Source organism: Falco rusticolus, chromosome 11, assembly GCF_015220075.1.
Source record: "Falco rusticolus isolate bFalRus1 chromosome 11, bFalRus1.pri, whole genome shotgun sequence".
Classification (NCBI taxonomy): Eukaryota; Metazoa; Chordata; class Aves; order Falconiformes; family Falconidae; genus Falco; species Falco rusticolus.
In genome coordinates this window covers 14,287,369-14,303,647 of record NC_051197.1, presented here as the reverse complement: position 1 = coordinate 14,303,647, position 16,279 = coordinate 14,287,369, and the positions used below count along the sequence as shown (strand labels likewise).

Here is a 16,279-nt window from a genome sequence, read left to right as displayed (position 1 = left end):
CGAAAGATACACGGCGTTCATACAACGTATCTATACCCTCTCGCCTGTCAGTACTCCCAGGCATAAAATGTACATAATAACACTTTGTGTGGCAGGTTGTATTATGGTAGGCAAACTTGAAAGTCTTTTCAGTTCTGACTTGTGCCACGTTTCAACATTATTCCCTGTTATAACTATTACATCTGTCCAAACTGTAGATATGTTTTTAATGGAACTTTTATATTTTTGTCTACTAAGTGTTTTGTATCTTGGAGACAAAGTCTCTAGCCCCTGTATCTAAGAATAAACACCCTCACTAGAAAATGACACAGTTATGTAGACAACAGTGATTATGAATACACAGGCTATTGCAACCTAGTGTGTGATAACTATTGAAGAGCAGAGTTGTTGGTGCAAGGGAAAAGTCGCTATAGATCGAATTAGCATGCTGTATACTTCCCTCACATTTGAATTTCATTAAGGATCCTGAGAAGGTTAACTCATTCTGCCATTTGACATGGAGCTCAAATTTTCCAGATTGTATACCTAAGAAAGAAAGGTCCAGAAAAAGTTATCAAGACCATGTGGTGTGAGGAGACTATAGGCTTCATCGCTTCAAAGCTGTAGGGTTCGGGAGGGACTGATGAAAAAGAAAATCTGGCCCAGCCTTTAGGGCAGTCTGGTGTTTGGAGGAGGATGGTTCAGAAAGGAGGAGAGCTATATGCTTTTCAAATGAGCAAATTCCACAACGATTATATTTGGCTATTATATGAGAAAATTACTACGATTACAAAAAAAATTTGCAGCCCTTTAACTGAGCCTGACTAGTATCGTAGACCTAACTCCTCCTGAGTTTTATAACCTCTAATTCTACTTGCATTATTACATTTTGCTTTAATTCACATCAGAGGAAAAAGAGGAGCAGGGGATGGGTGACACAGCAAACCCTCTGTGTTTTAATAGTGACTTTTGTTATCAGAAATGAACTGCTGGGGTCAATCTCTGAAAATATCACTGTCAGTAGTTAAGATATTTTCACCATGGAGTTAAATACTTACAGCATTGACAGTAGCTTGAAATACTTCAGTGGTTATTGTTGAAGTCATTAGTCTAGCTGAAGTAATGCTGGCATCTTTTCCCTCTGGGTAGAATTCCTCAGTCTAATTGCCTCCTCCTTGCCAGGCCATATTTGATAGCTTCAGGTTTGGAGACTGGATGTTTTCCAGTAATTAATGGCTTTTCTCACTTATAGATTGAAATTATTTTCTTTTGTGAATTACTCTGTTATCCAGTAGTGAAGATATTGAATTCCAGAGCATTTAAATGGGATAACTTACAAACAGAGATAATATAAAAAACACAGTCACCAAGCCACATGAAAGCTACGTGGGCCACTGCAGAAGATGCTTGAGTTCACATGTAATTTTTTACAAGAATGAAACAGTATTGACTTTAAAAATAAGCAAATAATAGATTTAAAGAAAAATTCTTTTTCTATTTGTGTTGTTTTCTTCTAATGACCTAGCATTAGGTCATCTCCTGAGTAGTACTGGCAATCAGATTTCATCAAGCTACTCCGGAGTACTGTAACAGGAGTTTGACAGAAGTACATCATAAACTCAATGTCTCTGATGCCCAGACTAGACTCCCTAAAGTACTTTGTCCACTGTAAGCATAATTGGCCTGTGGTTTCAGAAATCAATGAATACTGTTCCACAATGGGAAAAAAAATAGCTTCTGTAGCCTTTGTTTTATGGCCTTCCATGTTATTTGAGCTATCACTTCTCAAAGCAATTTTATTGCATCTTTTATTGTATTCTGCTTTTTAAATCCTAAATATAACATATTACAGATCTCAAAGCCAAAAGCAGGACACGTTTTTAATACTATTTCAGATATGTTACAGGGAATTATTTTTCAAAGGACAAAATTTACTGAAGATAATGTAGTACCGTGACACCTGCACTTCATAATGTATCAACTATTTTTAAGTTGCAGATTCAAAAGCATGAGGAGCAACTTCTAGTTAAACACTGGTGAGCCCTGTTGTCCCTTCTACATACAGATCTGTCCTTGTTGCCCAAATAAAGACTTCTTACTAAAGCCCTTAATCATGTTATATCATTATTTAGCAAAAACCTTTTCAATAGAGTTCCAGGGTGGGTTTTTTTCCCTTCCAAAAATGCTGCTAAAGTGGTAAATGTAAGCTGACAGAGTTTATCTCCCCAGGGCTAGGGAGGTAGTCTGGAAATGTGAGATGTAGGAACTTGTGTTCATCCTGACTTCCAGGCTTGTGTTTCACTTGCCATCAGGTGGGGCATCACTGAAGAAGCCAGAGGGATCACGACCTCTGAGCAATGACTCCTGTGTAACTGGCTGTAGGAGGCATCCATCTAGCAGCTGCTGGGGATTAGATACAGACAGAATGATTCTATGGTTATACTGCCTGTCTTTAGGTGCATTTAACATCTGTTGGATGCAGCTCAGATGGATCCCAAGATCTGGTGCACGGTAGCATGCAATCTCTTTGCAGCTACTAGAGAACTGTTTCCTCTACAGGAAGAGTTTACAGATTCTGATGTAATATGCAAAAGAAAGTTTGGATTTAGATGAATACCAGAACGTGCCATGCTGAGTTTATGTATTTTGGTTCAGAAAGTTCTGCAAACAGTTTTCAGAAATTAGTGTTGGAAATAACAAGGACCAGGTGCATTGGGAACTGAACAATAACTTTGAGTCTTACTTTCCTGAATGCTATTATACAGTGGCTACTGGAGTGTTGGAGGGATATGCATACGCAGCATAAATAAATCAAGCTGAAGAAAGGGTTAAACAATGTAATCAAGATTTCAGCCTCACATTCTGATACATTTACTTTCATGGTCCTGATTCTATGCCAGTGTTAGAGTAAATGGAAAACGCAATGGGAGTCTGCAAGAAATTACAATGCAGATATTGTCTGGCTATAGGTTGTTTGGGGTTTGTGTGGTTTTTGTTTTTTAAATACAATTCCAGTTGCAGTACTGAAGCAGAACTTCTACTTTGGTTGCCCATTCAGTTCGGCAGGGGGCATAGTTATCCACTGGCAAAGCCCTCCCAGTGAGGGACTGCTGTGCTGCGCGCTTTACTTTAAGCAAAAATATTCTGATTGTGCTTGTCCTGTTTTATGTCTTGGTTAGAGGATGAGTTTCAGTGAAAACAAGCAAGTTAGCAAGAAAAGTGAAAGCCGGATTGGGAATGGTGTAATATAATAACAAGGAAGTTTCTATAACCCTTTTGCTGGTAGCATTCAGAAAAACATTTGACACCTGCACACTGCTGGCAGTTTGAAATCAGCGTATTCCCACTCAACTGCATTTCACCTTGTTTGAATCCCATGTTTTCGAAGAAGGCAAACCAAGAAATTGATGATGTGTTTCAATTACATTCTGTCTAATCCTTGAGCGGTAAGCTTGGCACAGGGTGTCTGCCAGGATGTTGAGGTTGTGTCTCGGTAATGAGATCTGCGTGGGTGAGCAAAGGAAGGCTGACGTGGCCTTCATTCCTCACTTCTGCTTTCAGCAGGTTTTGCCCCTTTGCTTCTATAAAAGCAAAGATGTAGGTTAATGGGAGCTATTCCTTGGATATTAGTGAGTTTGAGGTCAGGCTTCTTTATGGAAACAGACTTTTCACACGCTTGAAGCAAACATGAGCATGTTGTTCTGTTCTCTTGGAAATAAACACAGAAAGAGTCCTGCCACAAGAAGGGGTAACAGAGCAGGCAGAGCAGGTCAGCTGGGGGAAAACCTTCTTCAGAGTTAGAGATGAACCTGAGCTTGTCCTTTAGTTCAAACATACCTGTTTGCCCGCTCTAGGGAGGAATTCAGCAACTGGATCTTAACTTCTGGCTCCCCAATGTATAACGTGAACAACCTTAAACACAATGACAATCAACGCCAACTACAAGTGCCTTTAATATATCGCTAGCTCTGTGCCTGGAGAGTTACTTTATAGATCATTACAGAGCTCCATGTACTTTCTCAGTTGTGCCCACCACCAAGTGCCACCTGTGCAATGAACTCGCATGCCTCACAGTGTCACCGGCATGAAATGTTTGAAACCACCAGCTGTGCCCTGCGGATTGCTCCCAGAGCAGCACAGCGAGGACCCTCCGTGAGCATCTTGGTGCTTCCAGCTCCCCGGCACAGTGGGAATGCAGCGCTGCTGCTGCCACATGGTGTTCAAGGCCCCAGGACTTAGTCCTTTGAGATTAAAGGTTAAACCCGCAGCCTGACAGAGAACAGCACTGTATCTTATCACAGCCTTTGCTGCATGCTTGTAGCAAGTTTAATAGATCTCATCAGATAATGCGTAATGTTCCTCTGGCTCATTCAGGCTGTGCTGTCTCTCACCTCCTTCTTCACATCTTGCTTACCCATACCACGCTGGCGCCACAGTGGTTTTCATATATAAGCTGTAAAGTGGTGATGCATTTCCCGGCTGTGTTTTCTTAATAAATATCTTTCTTTTTTTTGTTTTGAAATTTGGAAAAGTGCTGCCTGGAAGTTTTTCTTTCCCCTTAATCAAGTGCTTTGCTAAGCTGTTTTCCTTCTGTCTTATCTCTTGCTTGGGACCAAAATGTTTAGATTTCAGTGGTGACGTCTCACTCGTTCGCATCCTGTCAGATGGGAGACTTGGGTTGCTTGAGTTCATGGTATGGCTGACCAGAGCTCTGTGTGACTGGGACTGAAAATGGGGTTATTGTTTTATTCCCTTCTATTCAGTGTCTGTAGTTCAGTTTTCCAGAGAATTCATCCAGTTGTCACTCCTCACCTCCAAAGCCAGTCCAAGAACTCCAGTAGACAACCTCCAACCTGGATTTTTTTTTCCATTTTATTGTCTCTGAAGTTACTTGGCTACAGTCTGTCTCCTTCAGCTTTGCTTTTTTAACAGCTCATCACGCCAGGTGCTCAGCTGGTGAATTAATGCCACGTTCCTGGGAGGAAGGCACAAAGGGAACCGTGGCATGCTCTAGGTGCAAGGAGGTCACGGTCTGCTTCCCTGAACAGTGAGTGGCAGCTCCCGGTCCCTGGTGCCTGAGCTGTGATGTGGGTTACGCTCTTCACCTGCACCCCTGACAAGTACCCTGAAACCCCACTCCCCACATCAGCAGGGGATGCCTGGCCAGCTATGAGTTTTGCTTGTAACAGAAGGGGTGAATGTTCATAGCATTCACAGGTCTGCCCCTTGTGACCTGGTCAGGAAAGGGGTGTCAGCCAGACAATAGATAACTGCTTTGGGATTTGGACACCCAAACTGAAGCTCCCCACTTGCAGCTGCAGAGCTCTCGTTTCTTGCTTGAGCCTCCACTGGTCAGTGCAGCTCTGGGTTCTCCACTGGGGGAAAAGTGGGGGCACATTGCCGCTTTCTGAGATGCATGTAGACCCCTCCTCTCCAGAGTAGGAGGGGAAGTAGTACTGGGGAAAAGTGGGACAGGGCCACTCAACAGCTATTTATTACCCCTTTTCCCTCTATTTCACTAATTTAATTACCCTGTTCCTTTTTAATCTCAAATTCCTGCAGATGCTTGTCTGGGTAAATGGTTTGTTTCCAGTCAAGGACTAGCACTTTTAAAGATTTCCCCCCTACCCCACCCTCTGCCCCCTTATTCTCTTATTCTTCACATATAAGTGATCACAAATTACAGATTTTCTTCTTTTGATACTTCACAAGTGTTGAAAAGGCAGGTTGTTCTGTGTGCTAAACAAAAGACAATTTCATTGCTGTCACTTACCCAATAATAAATGCTTTTCATGTTTAATTTGTAATGTCTGAAAATATCAGCAAGAGGTGAGGGAAGCAGTTTAGATCATATATTAACCTCTCCAAACCTTGTCCATTCTCTGAAACTCAACCTGACGGTGTTTTGAGTATGTAGGAACATGCCTTTCCTTCTTCTAGACTGTTCTGCTCTGTTCCTTAAACTGAGACTAAGGGATTTTTTTGTTGTGAGGTCTTTTAGTTCAGCCAGACATGAATGAAAAGGTGATCTGAAATTGTTTCTGCACATACACTTGGCCCATGATGTGAGAGAAAACATTTGCTTGCTGAACTAAGGACTTTTGAGAGTCCAGCTAGCTGCAGAGCCATCAAGTTCAAACTGCTCAAAAATTCCTGCCAAGCTACAAAAACATCCCAAGAAAGCATTATGAAAAGCTCTTGGAGGCAGAGTTATGAAATTTTAACATGACAGAGCTTGCAGTGGCAAGGTTTCCTATGCAGCAACTGTATAGTCCCCTGCCCAGTGCAGGACAGAGATGAATCAGGCCCATTACGAAAGCAATGCATATTTAAATGAGATTTCCAGCCCAGTTCTACAGTCTCAAGTGGTTTTTCAAAGCATCTGCTCTTTCATGCTGATTTAGACCAAACTCGAATGCTGAATCTTTGGAGAATCATAAACAAATTGTGTTAAATTACCATTAATGGAAACACATCACACGGAAGGAAAGGCAAGGTTGTTAATGGTATCGCTGCTCTTAGCTCGGGCTCTGATGGTGTAGATGCGCAGTCCTGCAGCACAGAAGTAATGTATGTAAGATCACCCACTGTTCTGAGACCTCCAGACAAGCTAAGCACAGCGGGGTGAGTAGCGCTGGAATTTGTTTTACAGGAAGCCTTTCATTTCCTTGCTTTTGAGGGGTTAAGTGAGGCACTTCAAGTAGTGTTCTCCCACGAGGGTTACACTCGGGAAGGGTAGTTTTAGTTTCCCCCGGGGGCTCTGTAGCAGCTTTGGCAGCAGAGGCGGCTGTCGAAAAAGAACAGCCGGATGCAATGAATCAACGTATTCCCCAGCCGCTCCGGCTGCGTTGCCTTCCCAGCCAGTGCTGTCCACTCCTCAGACTACTGTGTCCAGTCCTGGTCCCCAGCCCTGCACTGCTGGTTTTGATAGACAGCTATGCCCCAGAGGCCTCTGACCTTGGCTTCAAAGGGCCTGGATTGGGGTAAAATTAATTGTGAATGTTTTAATTGCTGCTTTTTGTGTCATCTGTGGAGAGCACGGACTACAATGTGAATGTATTGTAGTATCCAGTGATGGCCTCAGTATGAGCTGGTCATGGACCTTAGTAACATCAAGTATTTGTTACACTTATGAAAATCCCACCATCATGCCTATGCCTCTTCAGGCATGGCTTTTGGGAACAGTTATCAACTCAAGCTCTGGTCAGGAGTTCTTAATTTATTAAAATCCTTCTCTGGAATGTCAAGGTGTCAAAAGAGTTCACCTCCAACAGCCAGGTTGCTGCTGCTCTGAGAAGCCCCTTGGCTCTCTGGCCAGCCTGGCTCGCTGTCCAGGTCAGAGCCCACAAAGCACCCTGGCCCCAGCATGGATTACCCGGTGTGGGAGCCAGGACTGCAGCCCCTGCCAAAGAAACAGAGGAGCAAGAGCCTTGAGTGCTCTGCCTGTAGCAAGGCTCCAGCAGAAAGCCTTGGGAGGTGTAGGTCTAACTGGCAGATTTTGATCCAAGACTTTGGGAATTCCAGCTTTTTAGCAGAAGAGCCAGGAGCATGGAAGTCAAGGGCCATGCAGCTCCAGGGCAGGCTTTCCATGTGGTGGGTTTCCAGGCGGTAAACTCCTGCAGCCATGGGCCAGCTCGCCACAGGTGGCCATCACCAGTGACCAAACTGAAAGTTCAACATGGTTAGTTTTCCAGTCAGTTTACTTACCAATTAATAAACACCATCAGCCTGACTGATATAAACGTAATTCAATGCCAGAGAGCCCAGAATATACTATATAATACAAAGGTTTACTTCTACAACACTCCCATTTTGCATGGATTGGTGAGGACTGCAAACGCACAAAACATTCTGTTTAACTTGGGTGATTTTAACCTTGCTTGTTTGTTACTCAAAGTGAAGGGAGAAGCAGTTTACTTCAAAATTTACAAAAAGAAGAAAAGAAGCTTCTGTGTGATTGTGAATCAATATGACATGTTTCACCTCAAAACTAATTCTTCATATTGTATGTCACCATATCATCAAAAAGTCTATCACGGAGATATGCCCAGTGCAACAGAAATACCTCAAAGCTGTTCTGATAAATGTCATGAGGGAAAGTCTTACGACAGTGGATTTTTCTTGTAAAATATATAAAAAGCATTACAAAAATCTTATATCTAAAATTTATAATTCAAAGCGTTGTTTTCTCATGCTTGTCACAATAATAACAAATTATGTCATTTTGCAGCTGCAGTTGCCCTAGTGTTTTCCTATCACAGGTTATAACTTGATAACCACCCAGTATTAAAACAGAATATATGACAGGGTAAAACTTGCACTTTAGAAAGGATATGGAATATAATAGAAGAAATTTCCTCTATCCTTTTTTTCTAAAATCTTATCAGATTCCTCCAGGTTCCAACTGCATCATGGCCCTAAAACCCCCAAATTATTGTTCAATTTTGTATTCCTGTTTGAAGTTTTCTAAATGAAATGAATGCTCTTTATAAAAATGTATTTTATCAATGCTAAACAAAATTCCTATACATTTAATTAATGAACAATATTACCTGATGTAAAAGAGATATTGTTCAAACACTGGATGCAATCTATAGCCCTCTGACAGCGGAAGATTTCCATCAATGCCCAAACTTGTTAGTGAGGCTATTCAATCCTAAAGCAATGGTATTCTCTTATTAATGAACACAAGCAGTTTCAACACAGAATTACCATCCTCAGTTCAAAATTGAGTTTAAACAGGTATATCAGCTTTTCAGATTTTTTTTCTTCTGAAGATTCTTATACATTTTCAAGAGACTAGTAGAGATACAATTACACGCAGCTAGTAGCTGATTCCGTCTAACCATAATTACATTGATGTACAGTAAAATACATAGGAGCTGCGTTTTTAAGGTAAAATGGCGAATTGGTTTTATTTTGCACCTGTGTCATGTAAGCATCCTCCCAATATTCAGGTACACATATATACACATTACTGTACCCACCCGTCTTTGGGTTATCTAACACAAATTTCCTAGGAAACTATAACCTTCCTTATACTGTGTTTTTAAATGATAAGATTATAAAGCAGTCCAAATATCATGGAACTGCCATGTAAAAATCCCAAATAAACACCACTCCCCCCTCCCAAAAAAAAGCCCACCAACACCCTAACACCCTGCCTCCCTGCCTCCACCGTTGTTTCCCAAGGCAGTTCAGCTACTGAGGAAATATCTTGTGTATCAAACTGACTTGAATACAGCATTACTACTTATTCACAATAATTAACCTTGTCATTTGGCCAATCTTGTCTCTGAAAGTCTCCAATTTTTTCATAGGTTACTGGGAAAAAAAGAAAAAAAAATCTTTAAAGGAATGCGCATTCCTGAAATACTGCCTGCATGTTCAATGGAGATCTGTGCCAGCAGTGAATGCACATGCCGTAATTAAATTAGGTAGCAACAAAGCAGGTGGTTTATATGCTTGCTGTCATTTAAAGTCTCCTCTCTGTATAGACAGAAAATTTTCTTAAAGAAACCCCCCAAAACCTCAAAATATTTTTCTACCTATAAATACTGTTGTTTTGTCCTGATGTCCTTAAAATCACAAATGTAGTAATATTATAAATCACATAAAATTTGGAAAATTACTTTAAGTCCCTGGGCTTCATATTGAACTGCTGTTTTAAGAAAAAAATCAAGATGTTTATACAAAGAACTCAAAGTTATTTTTGCCATCATTGTTGATCTTGTAAATATTTTGTTTGAAATTAGGCAGATTAAACACATCTACATAGACTGTATATGAAACTCTTTTTTCTAGAAAACGTCTTCCTCACTTGCCTTTCCCATTAACCTAATAGTTTTCCACAGCGAGCACCACCCTGGGCCTGCTTACGTCAGTGACTTTTATTCCATTAATTTCAATGGAAGCAGGATGTGGTCCAGTAAATTATCCCCCAGCATGGTCTGCTCAATATTACATTAGACCAAGGGAACAGTGAAAAGAAAGCTCCCTATGAATTTAACTCTTCAAAATATTCATTCCTGTGTTTGCAGTGTAAGTTACTGCTATTCTTCTTTAATGTTCTAAACGTTTCTGAAATTATCCAAAAGGCACTCTCGATAGGCAAGGCTGTTAAGGCAACATAGCCCCCATTAAAACTCTTGGAGACATACTAAGTACTGAGAAAAAACACCAATAATCCAGTAAAGTTAATTAGGCGTAATTGTGAAGAATTTTTGATGACCACTGCATAAGTCATTTTAATATTGCTTATAAACCCTTTGGATCACCTGAAAAAGGTAATATTTCTGGATTTGAAAGACTATAGTTGAAATCCTAGAAAACAAATCTAAAATAAATGTTCTTGCATGTAGCCTGTAGCTTTGCTCTCCTTAGCTCTGTTATTGCTCTACTTTGAATGAAGTCCTGCAGTCATCAGTGTCCTTCTGCTGCTCACCTTCCATGTCTATTATCCATGAGCTTTCCGAAGTCAGCAGATATTTGTTTTCTAGGATCTATAATACCTTCCCAAGACCAAGCTTAGTTGGTATTTAATAGGGTAGTCCACTTTTTTGGGGTTGGGTTTTTTTTTTTGTGTGTGTGTGTCATGAGATGCCACGGTCCCAGAGCAAACTGGGATTGCTAAATTGCCAGACAGACACACGCAAATTATATTTGAAAAAGTGGACCTTGTTACCAAGATTTGTAAAGTGTCTGGGGCCTGGTCTCTGCAATGCCGCATGCCAAACAGGATTTTTCATATTCTCATGCCTTGCTTTTGAACTTGGATCAACACCACATTTTTTCCTTCCCATCAAAATGCCACTTAAACTAATTTGGTTTTACTTTAGCATTCTTTCAGATCCAAACCGTACACCTTCTCTGCTGTATTCTCATGAATACCAAAGCTGTAGAATAAATATTGTTGATGTGTGTTGGAAAAGTGCTTTTGTACTTAGATACCTCATTAAATTACATTCAATTTTAGTTATAATGAGTGTAATCCATTTGCTACTGTTGACCTCAATTCCCCTGAGCAAAGCTGCAGTTCTGATTTGGTATTTGCATCTCTGAGTCAACTAAGATTCAAAATCACGTCAGACTTCAAATCTGAAAAGTGTCCTGATCCAGTGTTGCGCTGGGGGTTGTGACTAAGTTATATTGCAGAAATGGATTCCTACAACAGTACGGCTCTTGGTGTACTTTAATCTTGCCACTGTCCTAGCTTACATGACACTTTACTTATCCGTAACCTATCTCTGTAAACACCTTATGAGAACACTGACCATTCAGGAAGCAGAAGCACCTTTCTAAAACTCACCCTTGTGCGTCTTTTCTGAAATCATATTTCTTCTCCCTGTCTCACACCTTAATCATTCATCTTCTGCAATAAATTGTTATTTCTCTCCCAGTTAGAATTCTTTCCTGTCATTCATCATGTTATGAGTACCTTTTGCCTGAGAACAGGAACAAAATCCCAGTAGACTCTGGAAGCTGTTAATTCTTTTCCTTTCTCACGATGTAGAAAATAGAGAACGCCACTCAGAGTGTCGTCTTCTTTGGGAGAGTTTCACTGATTTGTTTATTTCAGACTTTTGGGGTGCTTTGGGAGAAATGGACAATTTTCAAAGTTGGAATTATCAGTATTGTGAGTGTCATTCTCAGTTTGATAATCAGAATGTCTGGATAAGGAAGTTTTTGAAAGTTTTGGTCTGAAAATTATTTAATAGACAACAGGGACCTCGGAAGATTCTGCAAACAGTTTTATTGAGTCATTGCAGATGATCATCTGTACAGTTCAAAGCATGAGTTTATGATTTCATTTGACCTTTGATCAAGCTAGCCGGATCCCCATGCTCACAACGACAGCACACACAGAGGCTCTGCAGAGGTGAAGTAGTTTTAAAACTCTACGAATAGTTCCTTTTTCATGTATCATTGGAGGCATGGGATTAGCTCTGTAAAACTGATCATGTGAATTTGCAGGTACAAAAATGGTAACTTGCACAGCAATTGCTAAGAGGTAAAGAACAAGCCATGTGTCTTGCTCATCTGTTTGGTAAGATCTTTGGGATAACTAAGAAAAAACAATATACTTGGAGACTCAGTCAGTCAGTAGAACAAACCATAAGTTTGTTGTCTGGGACTGCTAAGAAATACCGCAGAAGGTCTTCAAAAGCAGGACAGGAAAAAAAACCTGTCAGTTGAGCTATATTGATCCTGCTTTAGTGTTAGGAAATGAAGTGGCTGACTTCTTCACATCCTTTTTGAGCTGTTTTCTGATTCTAAAATTCCCAGATGCATCCTCAGGGTGACTCTCAGCCTGCATTTTTTTTTTTTTTTTTTTGGAGGGTAGCAAAAATGTTATCAAATACTACCATAGCAGAACATGCACTTGTCTCAATCCTTTATTCCAAGTGAATATCCAATTAAACTATTCACTTCAGTATCCTGCTGGTTTTCTCATTTGTTGACTCACACAGGATGAGGGCAGGAGAGTGATGCTGAACACCTGATTACATCCTTGGCAATGGGAAAACTATATAGACAAACACCAAGAGTGCCAGCTCAGCATTCAAAACATATAAATAAAATAGCAGAGGCCAAACTAAGCTTTTACTTTACTGTTTTCTTCAATCGGCAAATGCAAATATATTTCTCTGTAATTTATGTTTTGACAGACGATAATGAATGTGAAAACGCTACTCAGCCTTGTGGAGAGCATGCCAATTGCACAAACACGGTGGGAAGTTATTTCTGCATGTGTATGCCTGGCTTCAAATCCAGCAATGGTCAACAAACTTTTGTACCTAATGATGGAACCTCCTGCGTGGGTAAGTTATTAATGTCTGCCAACTAGCTTTACATTGTCACTCTTCTCTTATTGCTTCTGTTAATTACAGAAAGCCTAGCCAAAAGCTTACAGATTTAAAGTCTGGAGTACGGATATAAAATTCCCACAATTTGGACTGGTACAGACTTAATACTCCAGTTCAGGCCCACACTTCTCACTGATAACACAGCTGCTGCCATGGCTTTCGGTAGCACTTCAATCTTGACTCTGCTTGCAATATTTTTATTCCATGTGTCACAGTTTTAGACAATGAATATATAGTTAAGATAACGCAGAAATCCCCAATCCACCTATTCATGACATTGCTTCACTGATCTGTGAGCAAGGCGGTCATATTCTTAAAACAAAGGAGATTGACAAAGTATTCTGCATTCACATCGTTCTGGCACAACAAAATCCCCTATACATTTGACCTACTATGCTCCAAATACCTTTTGTTTGGGGGCTTTAGTTGGGATATTTTGGGTAATTTTTCAAGTCTGATCAAAAGCAATGAGGAAGACCAGTAGTTATCCTACCTCCTGTGCCATCCATCAGCCTCTGTTCCTGTAGCAGCTGGATGGAACATGTTTAAGATTAGAGTGGAGGAAAAGTTACAGGGAAAAATGTTATTTCTGAACAGCTATGCAATCCTTTAGGATTTCGCTTGAATGGAAGAACTGTAACTGTTCCTCTTTTTTCAAACTCCTGGTAATTTTCTCTGTATGTTGCAACGGTCCTCAGGGAATGGGAAAATGAGAAATAAATCTATTGCCCTTTACACCTTTATGCTGACTGTGTCTCATTCCAGATATGTCTCCTGTGAGCTTGCGAGTGCTGACAACCTCTCCTCTTACTGCTCTTAATATCAACAGAATGGCTGCATATTAAGCCAGAAAGTGATCTAATCAACATTTCTTGCCCATTGCTCACATCCATCTAAAAGAGCTCTGCTTTATCCAGCTGCTATGAATCGTTCTTAAATTAGCTGGGATTGAGACTGTTAGCACATTGAGCTGTAAATATTCTCACGGTTTCTGGTCCAGGCTTTGATTTTTACATTATGACATTTCCTCAGCTTCAGAAGTTTTGTCTTCAAAGTTATTTCTCTGACTGTTCTTGTATCACTTAGCTTGCTAATTTCCTTTTCTTTTTCTTTTTTCCTTTTGCCCTCTTTTCTTTACTGGGCAAACTGATCTTTTTTTATCCTCTATTGGGGGTTAGTTTACCACTTTCCTTCATTTTTCAAATCCATATGGGAGGAGCTGAGAGCTTCCAAAACTCACACTGAAATAAAAATTTACCTGTGGGCACCTTTTCTCATTAAACAAGTGTACCAATTACTTTACCAAGCAGAGAGTCCTTTTGATCCACAATTAATTTTCTACTTTATCTGTTAGGGAAACCATAATAGGATATTTTGTACCCAATGGATCTGCTGCTACAAGTAGTAGATACAAGTTGCACACGAGCAGCTGACAGTACTGTATTCAGGGCATACCACACACAGCGGAAGCAAACACCAAAGTTATCGTTAATTCAGTGCAAGTTACCCAGGACAAACCGGAGGACAGAGCTACCAAGTATCCATCCTACCCAAGTTTATAGGGCCCCCAAATATTTTCAAATTCTGCAAAGTCTTAAGTTTTCTTTTTAAGGTAGGTGTGTAGTTCATATGGCAGTAACTTTAATAATAATGATAATGATTGCATTTTGGAGAGTATGGCAGTAAGCAACCTATTTGTTTATGCCATCAAATCTGTCTGGAGTTCCCAATGGTGCAAGCATGGTACAGCACCGCATGTGTGTGTGAAGTCCATGTGCATGTGCATGCGTGTACCTCCCCTCTTCGGACACTACACTAAACTTCTGAATACAAAGTGATTATAACTCTTAAAGTAGTGGATCAAAACAAAACTTCGGACAATGGCTTCGGGAACCGTCAGTTCACCCTTAATCCAACGAGAATGTTGAGTTTTAAGTTGAAGGTCAGCATTATTGCACCCATGTTATCAGGCAGATTTGGTGAAGAGGTGACAATGAAACATGCAGCTTGAGGAGGAACTGGAGGATAGGAAGGGAGAGAGAGAGAAAGAGAAGGAGAAAGGAAATGGAGAAGAAAAAGAGGAATGCAGAGATGTGATATTTCTGAAGATGATATTTTTCTGCTGTCCTGAATACGAGTTATTAAAATCTATTTACTGTGTAAAAGCCATGCTTTTTCCTTAGACTTCACATTTTATTGAATGTTTGGCTGCAGATAAAAAGGTGAAATATAAACCTATTTTTTTTCATCCCAGTCAACAGAGTAAAAATGTGAAAATGGCCATCTGTAAAATGAAAGTGACACCCGTGCCACTCTGCCTTTTCCAGGAACATGCTGTTAGTTTTCTTCAGGTATTTCTGTGAGCACTGGGATGGCACCCATTCTTCATCACACCTTTTTCTGTGACAGAGGAGCTGTACAGTGGATGGGATACAGCATTATGCCACATTGCTGACTTCTCTTTTACCTGTGGCATTCGTAGGCTTTTTCATTTCTACTTTGTGTATGCTGCTGCCTTCCGCAGTATGGAGACACGGGGAGGGAACATCTAGTCCTTTGCAACTGGACTTTTCAATCACTTGCAAGCTACTAATAAGCAGAAGGTATAATGTAGACATCAAGCTGTCTTGACTGACTGGTGAAGAATCAAAGCGATGTAGGTACAATCCAGTAATTGGCAAGAATGAACATAATAACTGTTCTCAGTACTTTTAATTTAATTGGAATTTCCTTGCCTGCTGCAGTAAATGAGGAGTGACAAAGCACAGAAATAAAATAAAAGGTTATAAATCTATTTTCACACTAGCCTAAGTGGTATTGGTGATATTTTTCTGATCGGAGCTATTATAAAAGCTTCAAAGTTCAGCTCCGGGATTTGTTTTGAATATTTACTAAAAAGCTAGGGCTTTTTGCAGAGCTGCGCCAAATGCTTTTCTGTTTAAAAAGCTGCTGTTCTTCAACCTTTGCTCAGGAATGTTGTCTGTGAAGATTGCTCTCGCAAGCCTTGGCAGCCCAGTCCCGCTCCCATAGTAGATCAAGGAGGACGGTTTGAGATCCTCGCCCCAAAGCTAAAGTAAAATTGGATTGCTGAAAGCACTGACAAGCTGTTGTCCTTGTGTGGTCCAACAATTGCATATTTGGTTAAAAAGGCATAACTACAAAATATAAAGAAACAAAAACCTACAGCTACTGCACACAGTATTTCAAAGCAGAAACTTAAAAGCAGTATTCTTGTAACTGTCACAAATTGTTGGCTACCCCTGACAATCTCATTGATTTAAAAGGGATACGAAACTGATTAGTAGCTTGCAAGATCAGGCATATTGCCTTTTAATTTTGTCATCCAGGAGATTTTTTTTCTCCAGGAAACAGTAAATTAGATAAGTGTGATATGGATTCATTCCATATGGACAACTCAACTGCAGAAAGTCTAT

General features: G+C 40.3%; 1 protein-coding gene across 3 annotated transcripts in view; it reads left to right on the top strand.

The window, feature by feature from the left end:
• The window catches only part of ADGRL4 (adhesion G protein-coupled receptor L4), a 76,908-nt gene that overhangs the window by 27,225 nt on the left and 33,404 nt on the right, over positions 1–16,279 (top strand). For all 3 annotated transcript variants that reach the window (XM_037404308.1, XM_037404309.1, XM_037404307.1), the window contains one exon: positions 12,648–12,800. In XM_037404308.1, the coding sequence (XP_037260205.1) occupies positions 12,648–12,800 (153 nt within the window). The remainder of the gene's footprint in view (positions 1–12,647; positions 12,801–16,279) is intronic.